This window comes from Leptonychotes weddellii, chromosome 5 (assembly GCF_054177405.1).
Source record: "Leptonychotes weddellii isolate Sample4059 chromosome 5, ASM5417740v2, whole genome shotgun sequence".
In the NCBI taxonomy this organism is placed as follows: domain Eukaryota; kingdom Metazoa; phylum Chordata; class Mammalia; order Carnivora; family Phocidae; genus Leptonychotes; species Leptonychotes weddellii.
The window spans coordinates 159,383,999-159,401,921 of record NC_138373.1 but is presented as its reverse complement, the minus strand read 5'-3'; the positions used below and the strand labels follow the sequence as shown (position 1 = coordinate 159,401,921).

Sequence of the window (17,923 nt, the reverse complement as noted above, 5' to 3'; positions counted from 1 at the left end):
GAGCCTGGGGGCGGGGAAGGGGCGGGGGCAGGAGGCGGGGCGTGTGTGCGGAGCCTGGGGGCGGGGCAGAGGCGGGGCAGGGGCGGGGCCTTTTTCGGAGCTCGGGGTGGGGCGGGGGGGCAGGGCGTGTGTCCGGAGCTGGGGGCGGGGAAAGGGCGGGGCGTTGCTCGGAACCTGGGGGTGGGGAAGGGGTGGAGCGGGAGCGGAGTGATGCTTGTGCTCGGAGCCTGGGGTGAGGGAAGGGGCGGGGCGTGTGCTCGAAGCCTGGGGGCGGGGCAAGGGCGGGGCAAGGGCGGGGCCTTGTTCGGAGCCCGTAGGCGGGGCAGAGCCAGGTGACCTCGTGGTCATTCCCCTGACTCCCCTATCCCCCCACATGATTTCGAGGTCTGGTTCCAGCCCGGTCTCGCGGGCAGGCTGGGAGGGCGCAGTGTACCTGGGAGAGGCAGCGGGCGCGGGCGGGGTGGGGAGAGGGAGCAGCTGCGGGGGCGGGCCGGTGACCTCTGCGGCGCCCCCGCGGCTAGGACGGGGAACTGTCCCGGGGGAGGAGGATGGGGCTCGGCTTACAGCCCTGGAGGGCAAGAGTAAGGGGTCGCATCTGTCGTGAGGAGGGGGCTGCCCTGTGAGACCTCCCGAGTCCTGCTGGGCGGACTTAGGGGACCAGGGAGGGCGCTCCAGGTCTCTCCCTCACCCCCGACCTCTGCTCTTTGGCCTTTATTGGAGGAAATGACTTTCAGGACACCTCGCTTTTCTCGGGCCCCCAGATTCCCTTGCAAATGGCTTGCTCTCTGCTGACCCGTCCCAGACCCACCTTCACCCAGGAGGGACTCCCGGGTGGGCGCGCCCACCCGGACCCACTGCGGGGTCCCCGAGAGAGGTGAGCCCCGTCACCCGCTGTGGGAGAACTCGCTCCGAAGAGAAAGCCCGGCGCACCCAAAACTGCCCGAAACGTATCTTTTAAACATCTTTTGTTCATCTAATTTTTATTTATCATGTAGTAAAATTGCCTTTTTAATTTTCGTGTGCAGTGTTATGAATTTTAACACATTCGGAGAGTCATCCCTCGACAAGATACAGAGCAGTTCCGTCACCCCCCAAACTCCCTCCTGCTCTGGCTTTCTGGGCACACTGCGCCCCAGCATCGCCCCTGGCAGCGCAGCTCCGATCTCCATGCTGGTCCGTTCGTCTTTGGGGATGCCGCATCCACGCCATGCGGGACCCTGGCCCCTCCCTCGCAGCGTCTCGCCTCGGGGACTCAACGGGTGGGTGTGCGGATCCAGAGCCCGCCTGAGCGGTGTCCCGCGGTGTAGACGGAGGGCCGCGGTCTGCTTCTCCGCTCGCCCTCGGAAAACCATTTGGGCTGTTCCCACCTGTTACGGATAAAGCCTCCACCACATCCACGCGCACGTTTTTGTGTGAACGTGCATCTTCATTTCTCTGGGATTGCTGCATTCTTGCTAAGTGTACAGAGACCACTTTCCAGGGCGGCTGTCCGGCTCTGGGCTTTCCCAGCATCCGCTCGTTCAGTCCAGCCGCTCTCGGGATTCGCACCCGCGACCCCCCGGGGTTCTCACCCGCGACCCCCCGGATTCGCACCCGCGACCCTCCAGGATTCTCATCGGCGACCCCTGGGATTCGCACCCGCGACCCTCCAGGATTCGCACCCGCGACTCCCCGGGATTCGCCCCGCGACCCCCCGGGATTCTCATCGGCGACCCTCCGGGATTCGCACCCGCGACCCTCCGGCTTCTCCTCTCAGGCTTTCGGATGAGCTGTGGGGGCGCCCTGGAGTCTGATGATGCTGAGCGTTTTTTTTTTAAAGATTTTATTTGACAGAGAGAGAGAGAGAGACAACACAAGCAGGGGGAGTGGGAGAGGGAGAAGCAGGCTTCCGGCCGAGCAGGGAGCCCGATGCGGGGCTCGATCCCAGGACCCCGGAATCATGACCTGAGCTGAAGGCAGACGCTTAACGACTGAGCCACCCAGGCGCCCCTGCTGAGCGTCTTTTCCTGGGCTTATTTGCCGTCCCCACACCTTCTTTGGTTCAGGAGCTTTTCCTGTCTGTAAATTGTGTTCTCTTCGTGTTGAGTTTTGAGAACTCATACTCTGCATCCAAGTCCCCTTCAGATATGTGAGTCCACAGTACCTGGTTTCTTGTCTTTCTCTTGACAGTATCTTTGGGGAAACAAAAGTTTTTAATTTTGATGATGCCTAATTTATTTATTTTTTCCTTTTATGGATCGTGATGCCATTTCTACAAACTCTAAGCCCAGGTCATGAAGATTTCCTCCTATTTGTTCCTTTATAAGTTGTTTAGTCTATGTTTGGCATTTAGACCCAGGATTCACTTTGAGTTTACCTTTGTGTAAGGTGTGAAATGTAAAGGTTCACCTCTTTGCATGTGGGTGACCACTAGTTCAGATCCATTTGCTGAAATGACGATTTGTTCTCCACTGAACTGTGTTGACACAGATGTCAGAGATTTCTGTGGGTCTGTTCCTGGACTATCCATCTGGATGCAGCTACCACCAACACCACAGTCTTGATTACTGTAGCTGTGTTAAAATCAAGTCGTTTCCAGCAATTTGGTTCTTCTCTGTCAAATTCTTTTAGTTATTCTGGTTCCAATGCCCTTACATATAAATTTTAGAATTTGCTTGTCTATGTCTATAAAACAAAAATCTTGCTGGAACTTTGCCTGGTGGTGTGTTAAATCTATAGATCACTTTGGGGAGAATGGACATCTTTATTAGGCTGAGCCTTCAAATTCATGAACATGGTAAGTCTTTCTATTTATTTAGATCTTATCTGATTTCTTTCAACAGCATTTTGTAGTTTTTAGCACTGAGAACCTTTAGAAATTTTGTTAGATTTACACCTAGACATTTTGGGGAGTTATTATAAATAGTAACATTCTTAAAATTTTGGCCTCCAATTATTCATTGCTTGTATATGGGAATACAATTGGTTTTTATGTGTTGAGCTCGTATCCTGCAACCTTGCTAAATTCACTTATTGGTTCTAAGAGTTTGGTTCCTTTTTTTTTTTTTTTAATAGATTCCCTGGAATTTTCTACATAGGTACCCATGTTGTCTGCAAATAAGGACAGTTTAATTCTTCCTTTCCAATCAATATGCCTTTTATTTCCTTTTCTTGCCCTATTGCACTGGATGGAATTCTAGCACCGTGTTGAGTAAGAGTGGTGAGAGAGGACGACTCTTGCCTTGATCCCAATCCCAGGGGGAAGCATTCAGTCTGTCACATGAAGTGTGATGTTAGCTGTAGGATTTTTGTCAATGCCCTTTATCGGGTTAAGGAAGTTTGCTGGATATAGACATCCGAACTGATGGTTCTTTTCTTTCAGCACTGAAAAGATGTATTACTAATGAGAAGGCCAGTCATTCAAATCATTGTTCTGTAGGTAACTCATAATTTTTCTCTGGCTGCTTTAAGCCTTTTCCCTTGTTTTTAGTTTTCAGCAATTTGATTATGAAGTGTCTTAGTGTGGATTTCTTTCAGTTTTTCCAGGATGGGATTTGCTATGCTTTTTGAATTGTAAGATTATGTCTTTCACCAAACTTGTGAAGTTTTCAGACATAATGTCTTTAAATATTTTTAAGCTCCATAGTCTTTCTCCTCTTTCTGGGACTCCAATGACACAAACATAGCCCTGTTCTTGTTGTCCTGTGGGTCCCTGAGACTCTGTTCATTTTTTTTTACATCTTTTTTCTCTCTGTCGCTCAGATGAATTTCTGTTGCTATGTCTTCAAGTTCACTCACTTCCTCCTGTCATCTCCATTCTGGTATTGAATCCATCCTGTGAGTGAAGGTTTTTTCCCTCTCTTATTCTATTTTTGAATCCCAAAATTTCCATTTGCTTTTTCTTTATGTCTTTCTCTTTGCTGAGTCATTCTATTTTAATATTTGTGTCAAGACTGTTTGCAGTTTCTGGTTAAAGCATTTGTACAATAGCTGCTTCAAAGTCCCTGTCAGGTAATTCAAACATTGGGGTTATCACATCGTTGGTATCTATTCGCATTTCCCGTGTGAGCTGAGATTTTTGTGGTTTTCATTTGCCTGGTGATTTTAGTTTCTATCCCGGACATTTTGAGTGTTGTGTCATGAGACTCTGGGTCTTCCCCCTGCCCTGTGGAGAATGTTGACAGTCTCGCTCTAGTCTCCTGCGGGCTGTGGTTCCAATGTCAGTTCAATACTCAAAGTCTTTGCGGTTTTAATCAGGATCATCCTGCATGTGCACCACTTAGTGGCCACTCTGAGACGTGAGTGGTGGTCTACCTATTAGATCAATTCTCCAACTATTTGATATGCCAGTTAGGATGACATCCACGCACATGTGGATTAGAGGCGAGCCCAGGAGTCCGAAACTTAATCTCCTGGGCTCATTTCCCTAAGTTTCTTTATCTCCATTATTTTCCTGGTACTTTCCAGTTACCTAAGGTTCCCTTTTCCTCCAACCAGAAACTGTCCACTTCTGTATTTGTGACACATTTGGGGCCAAATGGCAAGAGGACATACAGGAAAAAAGGCTGCTAATGAGCAAGTTCACCAAGGTTCCAGGATCCAAGATCAATATACAAAAATCCACTGCATTTCTTTGTGTTAACAATGAGCAATCCAACGATAAAATTGAGAAAACAATTCCATTCACAACAGCATTGAAAAGAATGAAATACCTCGGAGTAAGTTTAACAAAAGGAATGTAAGACTCCTACACTTAAAACTACACAGCATGTCTTAATAAATGGAGAGACATCTAATGTTTATGGACTGGAAAACTCAATATTGTTAAAATGGCAATACTCCCCAAACTTGTTTGAATGCAATCCCTATCAAAATGAGAGTATTTGGGGTTCTTTTGGAAGAAATTAGCAATCTGATCATAAAATTTGTATGGACATACAGAGGACAGAGGATAGCCAAACAATTTTGAAAAGGAACAAATTTGGAGAATTTACAGTTGCCAATTTGAAAACTTACCATAGAGCTACAGCAATAAAGATGGTGTGTTCTGGTATAAGGACTGACATATAGATCAATGGAACAGAATTGAAAGTTTGGAATAGGGGCGCCTGGGTGGCTCAGTCGTTAAGTGTCTGCCTTCGGCTCAGGTCATGATCTCAGGGTCCTGGGATTGAGTTCCACATCGGGCTCCCTGCTCAGTGAGGAGTCTTCTTGGGATTCTCTGCCTCTCCCTCTGCGCCCCCGCCCCCGCTTGTGAGTGCTCTCTAAAATAAATAGATATATACAATCTTTTAAAAAAAAGACATAGACTTAAAATTGTTATGTGTATTTTACCACAATTAAAAACAAACATAAATTTAAAAATAGCAATAGTAAGACAAACAACCAAGTAAAAAATAGGCAAAAAAAGTTATTAGACATTTAACCAAGGAAGGAGGGGGGAAGCTGGGTATCTTCTTTGGTAAAATGTCGAATCCAATTTGGAAAGATGCACAGCATCATTAGTTATTAGGAAAATCCAAATTGAAAGTAAATCCAACAGCACCTCACACCCTGGCTTTAATCAAAAGGAAAGACTATAACAAGTGTTGCCAAGGGTGTGGAAACACTGCAACCCTCATACAGTGCTGGTGGGAAAGTAAAACGGAGAGCCAGTTTCTTCAAAAGTCACACATACATTTACCATACGACCAGGAATTCCACTCACAGGTATTTACCCACGAAAAATGACAAGATATGTGCACACAAGAACTGGTACATGAAAGGTTCCTAGCGGCTTTATTTGTAACAGTCAAAATGTGACAACCCAAATCCCCATCAACTGGTGAACAGATGAACAAAATGCGGTGCATCCATACAGCGAGTATTATGCGGGATCCAACATGCATGAACTTCAAAATGCGTAAGCTCAGCGAGAGCAGCCCGCCCGCGGACTGCGCTTGCGTGATTGCACGCACCTGGGAGGCCCCGCGCACGCAGCTGGACGGCGCGGGAGCGCAGGTGCCGGGGCGGGAGGGGAGGGGGCTGGTGCCGCCAGGACCGCTAGGCTCTCCACCTGCGCTGTGCGCCGGCTGCACACCTGGCTGAGTCGACTGAAACCATTGAATGGTGGGCGGATCCTTGAAATTGTCGGAAGCGGGTGGGTTTTATGGCATATAAATTACACCTCCATAAAGCTGTTTTAAAAATACTTCTCGGGGTTTTTTTTTAGATTTCCATTTAATTCTCTGAGAAATGTTTAAAGTGGCTCAGAGCATTTGTATAAGAATTTTGTTTCTCATTAAAAATATAGTCAGCTGACAGCAGGAGGCTACCTGGACCCAACCCCAGGGTGCCCTGCTGGGGGTGTGCCCCCCCACCATCCTTCCCACTTCCTGGAGCCACCACACCCCCCACACCACACACACACATACACACACACATGCACACCGCACCGTGTGTCTACCTTCTTGTGCACTGGAGAGAGGCCCTTGTGAGGGGGACTCCATGTGTGGGGACCTCGCAGACCTTGGCCAGCTGGGGAGGGCCACAGGGGGAAGGGGTGGGGGATGGGGTTAGGGGCTTGACCTCTTGGTACTGAGCAGGAGGAGACCCCAGGCCCAGGAGGTGCTGTTCCTCAGATGCATGGAGACCCGGACTGTTGCTCCCTGCCGGCTTCCCCCGTGTGGGACCAGAGGGGGCTGGGGGTGGTCTGAGGAGATCGGGGGGCCAGGTCCCCCATGTGGTGGCCAGTGGGCAGGGCCTGTGTGTTGTCACTTGGGCTCAGGTGGGAGAGGAGGCTGGGGTGATTGACCAGGTCCTGCCAGCAGCTGCACACCTGGATGGCGGGCGTGAGGGGAGCAGAAACAGGGGGCCCAAGGAGAGCGGGGAGCAGGACCTGTGACCCCCGGGAGGCATCCAGGCACAGCATCCACGACGGGAGGCCAGGGGGCACCACGGGTGGAGGTGGACTTGGCCCCGAGCACTGGGCTGCAGTGCCCCCAGCGTGTCCTGGGATCTGCCGGCCTCCAGGCCGGGGCTCCTCCTGCCCCACGGTCTCCAGAGATGAGGCCACTGAGGCAGGCCGGGGAGAAAGGTGACAGCCACCATGGCCCACGTGGCAATGTGCACCTACTGTGTGTCAGCCCCAGCTCAGCCCCTACCTCCCCGAAGCCCAGCGGACCCCACTGGCCCTGGGGATCACCCATCTTCAGCTCCGTTCTGCCCAGGAGGGAGTCAGGCGAGGGAAGCCCCCCCACCCAGAACCAGGCTTTCTGTGGGTCGCCCGGCCAGGGAGGCCCTCACGGGAGCTGGGCCCGTGGTCCTGGAGACGGGGCCCCAGCTGGTCCTTCCTTGCGCCCTAGCCTGCTCCCCCACCCCAGCCCGGCACCAGGGCAGTGGCTGGACCCCGGTGTCCCTTGTCCCCCAGCTGCTGGTGCCAGAGCCCCAGCCGGCCAGCTCAGGGTGCCCACAGCTAATCCACCCATTAGCTTTTGGTAGTGCGGGCAGCTGCCAGGCATGGGGGTCAGGAGCGGGGCAGACAGAGTGGCCAGGCCCTGGTGACCACGTGAGGTGAGAACAGGGACAGAATGTCCCAGAGACGGGGCCAGGGTATGGGGGTGGGGAGGTCAGTGGACCATAGCCCTGAGTCCTCAGTTGCCCCCAGGCCTCCAGCACCCCACTCAGCACAGGGCAAGAGGCACCGTCAGGCCAGGGAAGGTCAGCTCGGGCCAGGCCTGCTCTCGTGCACTAATCTGAGCCAGAGCAGGTTTTTGTGGGGTGGAGGGGGGCGTTGTCATTGTACTTGCCCTGGGGCTTCCTGGGTGTGTGGGTGGGGTCCTCGCGGCTTTGGGTCCGACTGACCTTCTACCTCCCAAAGCACCTGGAACCCAGCCCGCCTTGGACTTAGAGGACTCCTCCTTGCCTGAACGCTGAAGACCTGCAGGCCGACTCTGGCCACAGGTTGCCTGCGTCTGGACCCTCCATGTCACTCTCCTATCTGCGTCCACCCTCCCTCCCCTGAGATCTGGTCTGGTGGCCTGTATGCCCCACCCCCAGAACCCCCATCCTCACCTCCTCATTCTGCGTGTCCCCTTGGCCCCTGCACCCCACCTCCTCCTGCCTCAGATCTTAGCCCTCTGGGAACCCCCACTTCCTATGACCCAGATGCCCTCGGTGGCTCCCTGACTGTGGGCTCCGTTAGGCCCGGGTTGTACCAGTGGCCCAAGGACATTCTTGAACACCCTCTGGGGCTTCAGGCGGTCCCTACACACAGGCTGAGAAGCCTGTGTGCCCGAGCCCTGGTTCATAGGTGACGGCCACCACATGCTGAGCAGCCCGGGGCAGCAGGGCCTGGTGGGCAGAACCTTGCTCTGCAGCCCCGTACAAACACTCCTCTGTCTGCTCCCCACCCCCACAGGCCCTGAGCCACAGGGAGCCATAGCGGGGAGGGCGCCGGAGGGCGCCTCGGGGAGCAGGTGGGCCGGGCTCTGCCCAGACCAGGTCCCGCACAGAAGCACGCACACACGTGTACATGTGCGTGGATCTGCTTGCACGGATACCCAGACCGCCTCCGCCCACCCGCGCACACCACCCATGCCAGCAAGCACACTCACCGCACACACAAGTAGGCATGATGCACACTCGTGGGCATACACACACCATTTCTGTGGCCCGATGGGTCCTCCCGGCCCTTTCTGGACTCCGGGACCCTGCGGCAGCTGCTGCCCTGCTCCAGAGTGAGCCCAGGCCCTGGGCCAGCTGCGGGGCCTCGCCTGGCCGCCGGCTGTCCACCGTTCTGGCTTGCTGAGAAGTGTGCGGTGGGCTATGGCACCTGCAGCAATGGGCGCCCGTCCCCTGTCCCAACCCCTGCCTCTTCACGGGAGGAGGGAGGCCGGGGCTGCCCGGGGCTCTGGTCAGGGCCTCAGCTTACCCTGCGTGGAGCAGGTTGTTGGCGGGGAATTCAGGCCACGGAGCAAACCTGGGGAAGAGCCCCGGAGACCCTGCAGCCCCTCCTACGCTGCCCTCTTGTTCCTCTGTTGAGTAAGTTGGGCCTGGGCTACTCTCTGCCTTGGGGCCTTTGCACCTGCTGTTCCCTCTGCCGGAGCCCCCTCTCCCTGACTTCTGCAGAAAACTGATGGTGAGCCCTAAAAACCTCACTGCCCTGTGTCCCGGTCACACCCTAAAACCATCATGCCAGTTTGTCTGGGTCACTGTCCCTTTGGCAGGGGTGAGCCCCCAAGAATCTGGAAGGTCTGGTTCTCTCTGGAGTGAAAAGGGCCCTTTGAGCTCACACGGGAGAGACTTGGTGAGCAGAAACCAGATGATGGGGGAGGGGCAGGAGTGCCAGGTTGGGTCGCCTCTGGAGTGCTCCATGGAGTGAGGGTGTGGACCCCCTCCACGTGTGCTCCCTAGCATGTGGGAGCTGCAGGGCAGGCCGAGCCATGGCCTGAATCGCCGGGCTCCTGGCCCCCTGCATGCGCCTCACCCCCAGCGCCCCCAGATGGTGAAGTGGACGGTCCCAAAGCATCCTCATGCGTCCAGGACCACACCACCCGGGGCAGCACCCAGTGTTCAGCATCCCTGGCTCCTGCCTGGCCTGGCCCAGTAGGTGGAGTCTCCCAGCCCTTGCTGGTCTCAGGGTCCCAGGACCAAGGGCATCTGCAATCCGGGGAGGTCCCACAGCCTGCCAGGGGCAGCACCTTCTTACCCTCGGGGGCCAGCCCTGGCGGAGGCCTCACAGGCCACAAGGGAAAGGGGAGATAGCCCCTGGGCTGGGCCCGGCCTTGGGCGCCAGCACCTCTCCTCTCCCACCCTCCTGCCTGCTGCCGAGGTGGCCAGTGGGGTGCGGGTCACCGAGCACAATGCTTTTGGGTGAGGAGCCCAAGGAGCACAGCTCAGGGGCAGCACAGGTGGGGCGGGACAGGGCAGCCTGAGGGGCCTCCCCGGCAGGTGGGCAGGACCAATGACATAGAGTCGGGGGGGGGGGTTCCCTGCCTGTCCTGGGGCCTGAGCCTCAGATCAGGACAGGCAGCCTCCTGGAAGGACAGGTGCGAGGGGCCAGAGGCCAGATCAGAGGGAGCTCCCCTTGCTGTCCCGCCCCAGGTCACCCTCCTCCTCCTCCCGGGGTGAGGTGGGCCCACTTGGAGTCTCTGACCTTTGGTGGGCACCTGCCCCAGCTTCCTCCGCCTGGCTCATTCAGTGTTGGGTACGGGAGACCCACCCCCTAAGGAGGGCCCTATTCATTGATCCGGGAGTGGACCTCCCATCCCACCCCCCCTACCTGGCCAATATGTGGGGCCCGGCCTCCAGGGAAGAGTTTTCCTGCCGGGACCGGGCCCAGAGGAGGACAGTGACTGGTGCTGGAGGGGCAGGCCCTGCCCCCACCCTGCTCGGCAGGCCTGACTGCCAGGAACTCCAGGGGTCAGTTGTGTAATCAAAGCTCGGGGTTTTGCCAAGGCTGCCTGGAAAGCCGCTGGCCTGGAAGTCATGTGCTGGAGGCTCAGGCACCCCCCCACCCCCCTAATCAGAGGCCTCTGGAGAGGGAAAGGGCCCACTGAGAAACCCCAGGGCTAGCAATTCCACTTGGGTCCCACACCCCTCGGCCACAGCCAGGGGGCAGATGATTGGGGGCCCAGTGAGCTCCTGGCCATCCCTCAGCTCCATGGACAAGTGCCAGGCCTGGCTCACACCCTCCTTACAGCTTGCTAGCAACTTCCGGCCCAGGCGTGCCCATCACTACCCATACAGTGCCCCTCCAGAGGCCTTCTCCAGAGGGCCCCAGGGTGCCTCCAGTGGGCGGGGGTGCAGCCCTGTCCTGCTCCTCTTGGGGCCCCGTGCGGTGTGGAGGTCCCCAAGCCCCTCATCCAGGCCTCCACTGCCCGCCTCGGGAGCTGCCTCCATGGCCCGCATCACACTTCCTTCTTGCACGGACTTCACGAGCCCGGGGACTCCCTGGCCAGCTGGGTTCTGTATGCCCGGGAGGGGCAGGTGGGGCTCCTGGGGTCCTGCCAGGGACCACTTCCCTTTTCTGTGAAGCTTTGGCACTGAAGCCATGCCAAGGTTTCGTTTCAGGGGACTGCACTGGAGAAAAGAAACTTGAGACTCCAACAGCCGCAGAGTTGTTCTGGATCTGAGTCCGGCCTCGCTCTTCCCAGAAGCCAGGGATCTCAGGCCAGTGGGAGAGGGGCCTGGATGCCGCACCCCCACCTCGTGGGCACAGCCAGCACCCACCCGTGCCCCGAGGGCCTGGCCAGGAGCAAACCAATCGAAGCTCGGACTGCAGACGGGGCGCAGCATAGTCCTCCAGGAGGGAAGGAGCCAGAGGGGCCAAGACAGGACCTGGATTCGGTTCAGGACTTTGGTTCTTTCCATGATGATTTCTGGATTCCATGCAACCCCAAGGGGCATCCCTGAAGGATGGACGCTGTGCAGAGCTCGACCAAGTGGCTCTAAAGGAGCCTTGATAGTAAATGGACCCAAGATATTGAAAGATGAGTGGGTTGGGCACCGGCCAGCAGAGGAGAGTGGGAGCCATGGGGCCGGGCAGAACTGGCAGCCCAGTCTGAGTGGACAGGCCAGCATTTCAGGGGCCACTGTACCCTCTGCTCCAGCCCCAAGCCGTCCACATGGCCACCATCCCAGCCTCAGGGGGGTGGAGCCCTGCCCATGGCAACAGACCCCCAAGGGGCCCCGGGTCAGAGGACACCCTTCTCCTGGCTCCCCAACCCCAGGCTCCTCAGCAGCGCTGGTCTGATGAGCAGATGAGACCCTTCCCCAGCAGAGGGGGTCCGGCGGATACCAGGGACTGCAAAGTGCTGTCCACTCAGGGGTGAGGGGCCCATGGCAGCTCCCTAGCCCCTCAGCCTCTGTAGACCCCCAGCACCTAGGAGTGGGACCGTGGCAGATGGGGGATGGGGAGTCAGAGACCAGCCCACCCCAGGCTCCACAGGTCCCAGGCCCAAGTGAGCACCCTGCCCTGGGGCTTGCATAGGCTCACTGGCCCCTGGCCCCTGATGGGGCATGCTGTAGCCCTGGAGGCTGCCCTCCAGGGTGGGAGGGGCTCAGGATTAGGGGAGGCTTGAGCACCCCCAACCAAATCCCACCCAGGAGCCAGGAGAAGGCCCTGTGTGGACTGTGGGGGCTGGGGCGAGGGCAGGCCCCAGGGTGCAGGTCGGCCCTTCGGATCCTGACGGAGCTCCAGCTTTGTGTCTCGGAGCCGGGGGTGGGAGCGCCCAGACGCAGAGTGGACAGCCTGGGGGTCAGGTGGCAGGGGTGGGACAGGGCGGGGCCTCCCAGCTGCAGCTCTGGGCTTCTGTCTGTGTCTCAGACCTGGGGCTCTGCCCATGGTGGATTCTCTGAATCTACTCTAGGGGTACCCCTGCAGCCAGGAAAGCTCCCCCACAGGTGCTGCATCCTCTGCCTCTTCTGTGGCCTGCGCCCCGCACCCACCGCTGGGGCCCCGGGTGCAGGCCCCCACGCCAACGGGAGTCTCCAGCCTGGCTCTCAGCCACTTGCTGACATGTGAGGGTACCACAGTGGGGGCCAGAGTCATACTCCAGCACCTACACGAGGTCCCGGACATTCAGGCCTCAGTTTCCCCAAGCACGACCTGGCTGAGAGCCCTTGCTTGGGATGCCCCAGGACTGGGCAGGCCGCAGTGTCCCATGGCCCTGGGTGCTCGGGGGCACCCAGGCTGATGCAGTCAGTATGGAGACAGAGGGGCGCAGGGCTAGGCCGAGGGAGTGGGGGGTGGCCAAGCTGTCACCCTCTCTGCCATCCGCCCTGTCTTCTCCCTCTTGTCCTGGGGGGGCAGGCTCCATGGGGCGGGCCCTCCACCCGGGCTCATAGGTACCGGCCCCACCTCCTGCCTGACATGGGGCCCACCCCCTGGGCCCCGCCCACGTCCACCTGCCCAACTGCCCTGATACACACAGACCTGGGCTTCCCTTCAGCAGCATCCACCAGCTCTGGGGCAGGAGAAGCCCCGCGGCCACAGCATCTGCATCCCACGAACCCATCGGTGGCCATCACCCGGGGCTGCCCACCCACAGCCAGCCTGAGCCTGCCCCACCTTCACGGCATCACCGGACAGACAGGGATCCCAGGGCTGAGGAGCCTCTGAGGAGGCCAGCATCTCCCACGCTCAGCACAGTGCTGTGCCCTCCATCCCAGGAGCGAACTCAGGGACACTCAGGCCTCATGCTTGGGTGGGTGGTAGCCTCTGCACGTGTGGTGGAGGACGGAGCGTCCCCTGGTGTGGGCGCCCCAGGGGCTCCAGCACTCCCTGTGCGGGGCAAGCCTCTCCCACTCACCTCCCGACTTTGCACACGCACAGGCCTCTGACCCTGTGCCCTCCCGATGACCCTGTGCCCTCCCGAGCATCGTCGCTGCATCTGTGCCAGGGACTGGCCCTCCTCAGGACGTCCAAGAGACCTGTGCCTTGTCCCCAAGCCACAAGCACTGGGCGCCTGAGGATGAGGTGTCTTGGCACTGCCGGGGGCTTGACTCGGGGCCCCCCCAAACACGAGCTCCATGAGCTGGATGGATGCACAGATGAGGATGGGTGAATGCAGGGCGAGGGGGCGGTGATAAGACCAGCCTGGCACCCTCAGCTGGCAAGTGGGGGAGCCGGGAATCACAGTGCCGTGTGAGTCACTCACCACAGGAGGGTACGGAGGCCCAGATGCTGCAAGCATTATCCTCCGCTCTCCCTGCGTGTCCCCCCGCACCCCCGGACTCCAGCCCACGTGGCCCAAGGCTGCTGCCCCGGCTCCCTGTCCTAGGACAGGGGTGTGGGAGGAGCCAGAGCAGGCTGGACCCGTCAGGGCGGCAGGAACGTGGTTGGGCCACGTTTCCACACCTGGACCTGGCCGTGGCTTCCGCCCACAACCTTGCCCTTCAACTATCAGGCCAAGGCCTGACCCCCCAGCACTTGCCCCCCCACCTGACTCCACCCACCCGTTCTCTGTGCAAGGAATGCCTTACGCCCCCTCCACCCGGCAAACTTCTACTCGTCCTTCAGAACCCTTTCCAGCCATCTGCGGAACAGTGCGGACCCCTCTCCCCGTACACTTCTGCGTGCGGGGCCTGAGCGAAGGCCACCTCCTCTTCCCACCTCTGGCTGGGCATCTCTGGGAACAGAAGCCAAGGAGGTCCCCTTGGGGCCACCACCAGACACAGCCTCCAGACTAGGGGTGGCAATGTCCTTGGGGCCGTAGGAGTAGACAACAAGGCCGCAAGGAGGCCAAGCACCACAGGCCAGGCCCTCTGGCCGGGAGGGAAGAGCCTGGGTCCTGGTCATGCTGCTGCCTGCCCACAGGAGGCAGGGAGGGGGCTGCCCAGGGACCCCTTCCCCAAATCTCCTTTCACCAGACCACCCTATCCAATAAACACAGAGTAACTGTTATATACAAAACAATTTAATTGAAATACCTGTATAAAAAATATGATCTCCAGACATCTCACTTTTGAACTGAAAGAAACCCCCATCCTCGATGCCTACGCACACCGGGATCACAGAAACACAGCTACTACCATAAATTAAAGGCTTGAGACTCTGTCCCCCCACCCCCCGGCCTCCAGAGCCAACAAGCAGACTGTACAAGGTCAATAATTTAAAACCCACCCCCACCCCGCTCCCCCAGAGGCATAGAGCCACAGGGGACAGAGTCTCCCTCGCCCCTTAAATTAGCCACTGTACAAGTCCATCTTCCGACAGACGCAGGTAGGATCAGGACCTGGGGTCCGCGCACACAGCCACGCCCCCCACTCCGGGGCCTGAAGAAGGCGGGGGCGCAGGCAGGAGGGAACTCCCCAAATAAATTAAACAATAAATAGCCCTCCTCAGGGTCAGACCATAAATAGACGTGCGCGCGCACGCACACCCCGCCTGCAGGCGCGCGCTCAGGCAGCGAGCCTCGACGTTGCATTGCTTGTGCACAGACCTGCCCGGACGAACACCGGCGGCGGGCGGGAGCGGGGGGTGGGCACAAGGGAGCCCGAGCCCCCGGTGACATGAGGCCACAGGACATGCTCCTGGTCCAACATGGTCCGACCGGGGAGGCGCTGAGGGCCGGGACGGCTGCCTCCCAGAGCAGCGCAGGACAGGGACAGTCTCAGGGTCGCGCACCTGCCCGGCCCAGGCCGGACCTCACGTCGACCCGAGCGTCTTTGGACAGACAGAGCTTGAGAAGACCAAGTCCCGTGAGAGCAGCGTTCGAAAAGGCACTCAAAGCAAAGAAAACAGCCCGGTGCCAAAGGCAAAGGTCACCGGGAGTCAGAGGTCACTGCTTTTGCAAGAAACAGCCCAGGCGGGGTCGCTCCCTCCGGCTCCCACAAGCCAGGCCCGGGCTCCTCCTCACAAGCTCTCACTGCTGGACGTGGTGCTGGCCCCGTCGTCCACATCCAGAGCGCAGAGCCGCAGGTCACAGCTCTCCGCAGGGCCCCCCTCGGCCCCCAGCATCCAGGGGTGCGCAGCGATCTGGTCCAGCGAGGGCCGCTCCGAGGGCCGCAGGGACAGACACCACTGAATGAGCTGCTGACACTCTGCGGAGAGGAGGGCGTGGGGTCAGCTCCTTGGCTCCTAGGCCCCTGGGCTCCCAGCTCCAGCCCCCGCACCCACCACGCACCTGGGGAGACCCTCCTCCGGAAAAAAAGGCGGCCTCGGAGGATCTCCTCGTCCTGCTCGAAGGGGATGTCCCCACACACCATATCGTAGAGCAGCACGCCCAGAGACCACACCGTGGCCGAGCGCCCGTGGTAACGGTGGTAGCGGATCCACTCGGGGGGGCTGTACACCCGGGTGCCTGGGGGGACACGCGGGCGTTAGGGCGTCCGCCCTGGGGACCAGCGCCGAGCCCCCCGCGCTCTCGCTAGTCCCCTGGGAGGCCCGGGCCAGGGGCGGCAGCCGGTCTCCGGGCCTCGGGCCTCGAGCAACCTGCTCGTCATCACCCTGGAAAAACCCGGCGGGCGCGGCCTCCCCAGCTGGCCCGCCCGGCCGGGGGAGGGGCGGGTCACATGAGCGAGCGCTCGGGTTTCACAACAAACAGATGTGAGCTGAGGATAGAGCAGGCGGGCGGGGGGGGGGAGGGGGCGGCGCCGCAGGGGCGGGTAGCCCCGGCTTCCCCGCGCTCCGCAATGCGGGGATTTCTGCGGCGCCGCCCCCGCTCGGCACGCACGCAGCGTCCGCCCCACGCAGGGGGAGGCCCGGGCACTCCCGGCGCACCCCCGCGCCGCGGTCCCCAGCGCCCCGCCCCCGCCCGCGGTCGCGCCCCAGCACGGCCGGCGGGGGCAGTCTCGAGCCGGCCCCTCGCCCCCACCCACCGCGAACCCGCTCCCCTCGCGCGCGGCCTCCAACAGTCACCAGCCCCTCCGGGCCTCCCCGCGGGCGTCCCCGCCGGCCAGCGGCGCGCTCACCGTCGAAGTCGGTGTACACCGTGTCCTTGAGCAGCGCGCCCGAGCCGAAGTCGATGAGTTTCAGCTCGCCCGAGCGCAGGTCCACCAGCAGGTTCTCGTCCTTGATGTCGCGGTGCACGACCCCGCAGCTGTGGCAGTGGCGCACGGCGGCCAGCACTTGAGCGAAGAAGCGGCGCGCCAGCGGCTCGTCCAGGGCGCCGCGCTCCGTGATGAAGTCGAAGAGGTCCTGGGCCGGCTCGGGCCGCTCGAGCACCAGCAGGAAGCCGTCGGGCCGCTCGAACCAGTCCAGCAGGCGGATGACGCCGCGCGCGCCGCCCGCCGCGCCCACCTTGCGCAGCAGCACCACCTCGAGGGGCACGGCCGCGCCGCCCTGGGGAGACACGGCGATCGGTCAGCGTGCCCCCAGCCGCGGCGGCCCGCCCCCGGCGCCCGCCCCCGGCGCCCGCACTTACGATGCTGCCCCACTCGGTCACCCGCTCCTTCACCACGTGCTTCACGGCCACCTGGGGAAGGGGGGGACACGGATGGTCAGGCCCGGCGGAGAAGCGACGACGCGCGCGGTGGGCGAGAAACCCGGGCCCGCCCGGTGGCCCGACTCACCGGGAGCCCGTCGGCGATGCGACTGCCCGCGTAGACGGTGCCGAAGCCGCCGCTGCCCAGCACGGCGCCCACCTGGTACACCTTCTCGAAGCTCTCCTTGTCCGCCTTGACTGTGGGGATCGCGCACGGGAGGGGTTGGTGCGGCCCGGCGCGCCCCAGCCCCCGGCCCGGGTCCCCCGGCCGCGGCCCCCCGGCCCCTGCCTCCCGACCCCGCGCGTACCTGGCTGCAGGATCTTCACCGGGAGGTGGTCCACGCCGCCCGGCCCGCAGAGGTGCGCCAGGGACCCGAACTTGGAGAGCAGCATCGCGGGCGGCAGCGGGGCGCGGGCCCACGGCCCCCGGGCTCTCTGCCGCCTCTCACCCGGCCCGGCTCCCCGCGCGGCCGCAGACGCGAGAGGGCGGCCTCCCCGTGCCGCGCGGGGCCCCGAGCGTCGGACGGAGGCGGCCGCGGCGGCGAGGCGGGAGCGCCGAGACCCGCTCGGGCGAGGCAGTCCGCGCGGCGCAGTGGCCCCGGGCCGAGCCGCGCGTGGACCGCGTGCACGCGCAGCACAGAGCCGCTCACACGCCCCAGCCGCCTCGCCCCGGGCTTTTGGGCCACGGCGTCCGTATCCCTCCGCGGGGGCGGGGCGAGCGGAATCCCGCCCCCTTCCGCCGCGATCCACGCAGCGGAGTCGCCCCCGGGAACGCGCGCGGGCGGCCGGGGCGACGGTCTGGCGGGGCCGGGCGCCGTCACCCCGGGTCGACGAGGGCCGGTGGGCCCAGGGTGCGTGGCGAGCCGCCCGGAACTAGCTCGCTGTAGTAGAGCCGCGGAGGCGCACAGCGTGGCGCGGCAGTACACGTCAGCCCTCCCCCGCGCGCGCGCGCGCGCACACACACACACACACACACACACACACACACCGCGCACGCGCAGCTCCTGCGCGGGCGGTGGCCGAGGCGTGTGGGGCGG

General features: G+C 60.6%; 1 protein-coding gene across 1 annotated transcript; it reads right to left on the bottom strand.

Moving 5' to 3' along the window:
• Nucleotides 1-14,360: 14,360 nt before the first annotated feature.
• PIM3 (Pim-3 proto-oncogene, serine/threonine kinase) lies at nt 14,361-17,542 on the bottom strand. Its single transcript, XM_081822681.1, has 6 exons — nt 17,195-17,542; nt 16,975-17,084; nt 16,827-16,877; nt 16,375-16,744; nt 15,588-15,764; nt 14,361-15,504 (listed from the first exon to the last, which is right to left on the bottom strand). Exons 1-6 carry the CDS (start codon nt 17,277-17,279, stop codon nt 15,317-15,319), a joined length of 981 nt encoding a protein of 326 aa, XP_081678807.1. The 5' UTR covers nt 17,280-17,542; the 3' UTR covers nt 14,361-15,316.
• Between the last annotated feature and the right edge of the window lie 381 nt (nt 17,543-17,923).